A 5,207-nucleotide genomic window follows, 5' to 3' on the forward strand; every position below is an offset into this window, starting at 1 on the left:
CAACTTTATTAACACTGTACAAACACACAACTTTATTATCACTGTACAAACACACAACTTTATTAACACTGTACAAACACACAACTTTATTATCACTGTACAAACACAACTTTATTAACACTGTACAAACACACAACTTTATTATCACTGTACAAATAACTAATCACTTATGCTCTTTCTCAATTCCACTAACTGTTGTTGTAGCTGCCATTAGCGTGTCCAGGTTGAGTACTCTCACCTACACCTCAATGTCAGATGGGAGAAAAATAACTTGGTGTCATCAGTGTAGCAGTTTATGAGGAGCCATGCGAGTGTAAGACAGAACTATGAACCTGTTTGGATTCACTGACTTTATTCTTCACTTTCATTGTGTTCAGAAAGAAGCCCCGCCCCTGTGTCACTCCAGATCCAAACGTGAAGTGAAGCTGATGGAGAAGATCCCAGAGAGAGCCGAGGCCACCGTCGTCCTCGTTGGTACGCATCACAAATTTTTTTATTCATGAGTCCATCCTCAGAGCAGGTTTAGTGGGTTTAATGCATCCATCTGTGTGTCTGCAGGCAGTGTGGGCTTCCTGGACCAACCCTCCATGGCATTTGTGCGGCTGCAAGAGGCAGTTCTTCTGGAGTCCGTCCTGGAGGTTCCTGTCCCTGTGAGGTTCCTCTTCCTCCTGCTAGGCCCACCTACCGCCAACATTGACTACCACCAGATCGGACGCTCCATCTCCACACTCATGTCAGACAAGGTAAGTCCCAGCAGTTAGTGCTGTCTGCCACTTGGATATGACCACCAAATAATGCTGCACTACCTTGAACCCATGTAATGTGGTAAATATTGTATAAATAACTCTACCTCTGTATGCTCCTTCAGCACTTCCATGAGGCAGCGTACCAGGCTGATGACCGCCAGGACCTGCTGTCAGCCATCAACCGTTTTTTGGACTGCAGTGTTGTCCTTCCTCCCTCGGAGGTCGGTGGTGACGAGCTGCTCCACTCGGTTGCTCGCTTCCAACGAGAAATGCTTAGAAAGAGGGAGGAGGAGCAGAGCGGCAAACTGCAGGAGAAACAGAGCAGCATTCAGCACGATGAAGGTCAGTTGTCATGAGAGGACCTTTTAACAGCAGCAACATGTTGATGTTTTGAAGTTATGTGCAATGATAAGACAATTTTTTTTAAAATATAGATTCCCTCGTTGCTTCCAAACCTGGTGATGAGCCCCTGAGACGTTCAGGACGTCTTTTCGGAGGTCTGATCAAAGACGTGACTCGACGGTACCCTCAGTACCTCAGCGACCTTCGAGATGCTCTGAACCCTCAGTGCATGGCCGCTATCATCTTCATCTACTTTGCTGCGCTGTCGCCTGCCATTACCTTTGGTGGACTTCTGGGTGAGTCCAGATTTCAGAAACAGTAACAGAGACTACCAGAACTACCTGGTGAGGAAGTTTCAGCTGCCTGGATTCTCAAAGACTCTTCTTACATCTTCACAATTAAGTTTCTTGGACTATGAAAGTTTTATAGCTATAATCTCTTTCCTGTGACGCAGGTGAGAAAACAGAGGGTCTGATTGGTGTGTCGGAGCTGATAGTTGCCACGGCGTTGCAGGGCATAGTGTTCAGTGTGCTGGGTGCTCAGCCTCTGCTGGTGATCGGCTTTTCTGGACCACTGCTGGTTTTTGAAGAGGCCTTCTACACTGTGAGCTCACCTGACAGAAAATCTACGCACTTGTGTTAAATGTGACAAACTGAAGAACTGAAACAGTCCCAGTTACTCTAGATTGTCCATAGAACACACTAGAGACACTTTTCATTTAACTTTTCATTAGATTTTTTTCTCTGTGAATTTTTCTACAATTTCTACTCAACAGCATCAGGTCTATAACCCTGGAAACATCTGTGGCATGCCCCAAGGTTCTAACCTGGGTCCTCTTTTGGTTGCCTTGCTTCCCTTTAATCAGACAATAAGGCTCAACACTTAGGAAAACACTTACTCTATGTTTCCAAGGTTTTAAACCACATATTGTGGCCTTCCTCGTTATTACCTACGAATGGAACTTCAGTCACATTTGAAGAAATCATTGTATATGGATGGTCCCTGTTCAAAGATCTTCTAGGTGCAGCTTGCTTTGATTGTAAATGTTTTTTTGGTCTTCAACTGTTAAATCTGTGTTAAATCTACCATCAACCAGGCACTGACTCTTCAGTATCATATTAAGTGTTATTCCTGTTTTTGAGGAACTTTGTTTAACATAAACTTATTGTGTTTGAAGATAATATGGAGATGATCATTCATGCTTTTATTCTGTCCATCTATACAACAGTAACTCCCTGTTCAAATAAAACATCCCGGGATCACATATCAAGTGGTCCAGAAAGCTACTTCAGAGGAAAGTATGTTTTTAGCTAACTTGTTCACTGTGCCCTAAAATGTACCTGCTGTGTGCTCATGTGCAGTTTTGTAAAGACAATGGAATCGAGTATCTGACAGGAAGGGTGTGGATCGGTTTCTGGCTGGTGCTGATCGTTCTCCTCACTGTGGCTTTCGAAGGAAGCATCCTGGTTCGCTTCGTCTCCCGTTTCACTCAGGAGATCTTCTCCTTCCTCATCTCCCTCATTTTCATCTACGAGACCTTCTCCAAACTGGTCAAGGTGAGGTCAGAGGTCACAGGTCAGCAACGAGCAAGACCTAGGGCTTTATGACAGATGTGGTTTAAGTAGTAGTCTGAAGACAAGGCACGGATGGATTCATGAAGGAAAAGGTGAAATCTTATCTAAAAGGTTGCATACATCTGAGCGAGCATCATACTGGGCGTCAGTGACAAACACTGAACGCTGTAAAATAACTGACAATCATATTTAGAATAACGTTACTATCTGCAATGGCAAATGTTCCTGTTTTTTTTGTTTTTTTTTATCGGGACGGCAATTAGCTCCATGGCTACTAACTAGCTCGCTGTTCTACAAATCACCCATCAGCGCAACCACCACGAGCAACCAACGCCAGTTAGCTTAGCCCTACAGTTCTTCTTCTTTCTGTTGGTCCTATTCCCAGATCTTTTCAGGAGGCATCCTCCTCCAAACTGTTACATATGGAACAAGCACAGTATCCTCCCTCTCTGTGCAAACTACACCACAGGCCGCCGGTAATGCCTGGGAGTTGTTTTGGGAGCCGAACACAGCCCTCGCTGTCACTGGTGCTCATGGGCAGGAACATGATTATCAATCGCTTTTACCGTGCGCAAGGTTCAAGAAGCAGCTCGCTTCCTTCCCCTGGCAGGGTTAGTAACATATAAGTACAGCTACAGCACGCCTTTAAAACAACAGGATTCTACAGCTACCAGGAGCAGGTTTCTTACAGTTACAGACAGCTACCAGACAGGTTTCTACAGCTAAGCAGAGACAGTTACGACCAGGTTTTCTACAGCTACAGTCAGGTACAGACAGGTTTCTACAGGTACAGTCAGGTCAGACAGGTACAGAGCCAAGCTACAGACCAGGTTTTAGCAGGTACAGTCAGGTACGAGACAGGTAGCCAGACAGTTTCTACAGGCTACATGTCCAGGTACAGACAAAAGTTCTAACAGCTACAGTCAGGTACAAACAAGGTACAGGCTACAGACAGGCTACAGATCAGTTTCTACAGGTACAGTCAGGTACAGACAGGTACAGACAGCTACCAGACAGGGTTATACAGGTTACAGTCCAGGTACAGACAGGTACGACATGTTTCTACAGATACAGTCAGGTACAGAACAGGTTTCTCCCAGCTACAGTGCAGGGTACAGAGCAGGTTACAGCTACGACAAGCTACAGACAGGTTTTACAGCTACAGTCAGGTACAGACAGGTAGCAGACAGGTACAGACCAGGTTTCTACCAGCTACAGTCAGGTACAGACAGGTAGCAAGACAGGTACAGACAGGTGTTCTACAGGTACGAGTCAGGTAGCGACAGGTACAGTACAGGTTTCTCAGACAGACAGGTTTCTACAGGTACAGACAGGTTTCTACAGGTACAGACAGGTACAGACAGCTACATAATAAAATTTGTCTAAGTTTGAACATTGTTAGAAACATTAGGGATAATGTAAGAACTCAACACTACAGAGTTTATACACTGTTTATTGATTATAGATTATTGATTGAATCAGCTCCATATAGAACATAGCTCTAGAGTTTATACACTGTTAAATGATTATAGATTATTGATTGAATCAGCTCAATATAGAACATAGCTCTAGAGTTTATACACTGTTTATTGGGGAAATGTTACAGACAACAGAATCATCAGTCTAATCAACAACTACAACTCCCATGAGTCTTGTGCACTTAAATAATCTCCTCGAGTAGATATTTATGGTCTTACCTTTGGGGATGTAAGGTGTCACATCACTGATCAATGAACTGTATGTTTCAGCTCCGTAGGATCATTGGAGACTTTGGGGTCCCCATTGCTATCCTCCTCATGGTGCTGGTGGACTACAGCGTGGAGGACACCTACACCCAGGTCAGGGTTTAACACTCATAAAGACGATCCTGTGTTGTAGACTTGTTCCGATACCAGATATTCCTTCCATACCGCCTTAACTGGAAAATGGTATCGAAACATCTCGACTGTGTTGACCCGACATTTAAACTCCTCTCTTCTTGTTGTTGTCAGAAACTGAACGTGCCCAGTGGATTCTCGGTGTCCAGTCCAGAGAAGCGTGGTTGGCTGATTTCTCCTCTGGGGTCGGACGGGGAGTTTCCTGTTTGGATGATGGCTGCCAGCATCCTGCCAGCCATCCTTGTCTTCATCCTCATCTTCATGGAGTCCCAGATCACAGCGTACAATACTTTCCTCTTGTCTCCATATGTGTTATAAGTAGTAATATTGATCCTGGATGTTCTTTCCACCACACTCCTTTGATTAAAACAGTAACTTTACCTCACAAAACACAGTTTCTGGTCTACCTCTGCCTCGATCTGCAGCAGATAACATTGGTCTCATAATCATCGTTCAGAGTCTCAGTGACACTTTCAGTCTGACAGTCTCAGAGAAACCAAACCAACATTAGACTGCTTTCAGGAGCTGCTCCATGTCCCTGGGACCAAAGTATCAGAGGATTGTTCCAACACGGACCTTTTCTCTTGTAACACAGGAAGTCTCTGCATATGCTAACTGTACTAGCTGCTGTTAGCTATTTAGCAGTGCTATTAGCTGTCTGTACCCGG

General features: G+C 44.5%; 1 protein-coding gene across 1 annotated transcript in view; it reads left to right on the forward strand.

The window, feature by feature from the left end:
• The first annotated feature begins 284 nt into the window (after positions 1 to 284).
• The window catches only part of LOC118323203 (anion exchange protein 2-like), a 6,133-nt gene continuing 1,210 nt past the window's right edge, over positions 285 to 5,207 (forward strand). The window contains exons 1-8 of the mRNA XM_035655138.1: positions 285 to 474; positions 559 to 743; positions 869 to 1,088; positions 1,181 to 1,384; positions 1,543 to 1,691; positions 2,450 to 2,644; positions 4,411 to 4,500; positions 4,654 to 4,820. Coding sequence (XP_035511031.1) covers positions 327 to 474; positions 559 to 743; positions 869 to 1,088; positions 1,181 to 1,384; positions 1,543 to 1,691; positions 2,450 to 2,644; positions 4,411 to 4,500; positions 4,654 to 4,820 — 1,358 coding nt within the window. The 5' untranslated portion in view covers positions 285 to 326. The remainder of the gene's footprint in view (positions 475 to 558; positions 744 to 868; positions 1,089 to 1,180; positions 1,385 to 1,542; positions 1,692 to 2,449; positions 2,645 to 4,410; positions 4,501 to 4,653; positions 4,821 to 5,207) is intronic.

The sequence above is a fragment of the Morone saxatilis genome, unplaced genomic scaffold (genome assembly GCF_004916995.1).
Source record: "Morone saxatilis isolate NCDOM2014 unplaced genomic scaffold, NCSU_SB_2.0 Contig14, whole genome shotgun sequence".
Taxonomy (NCBI): domain Eukaryota; kingdom Metazoa; phylum Chordata; class Actinopteri; family Moronidae; genus Morone; species Morone saxatilis.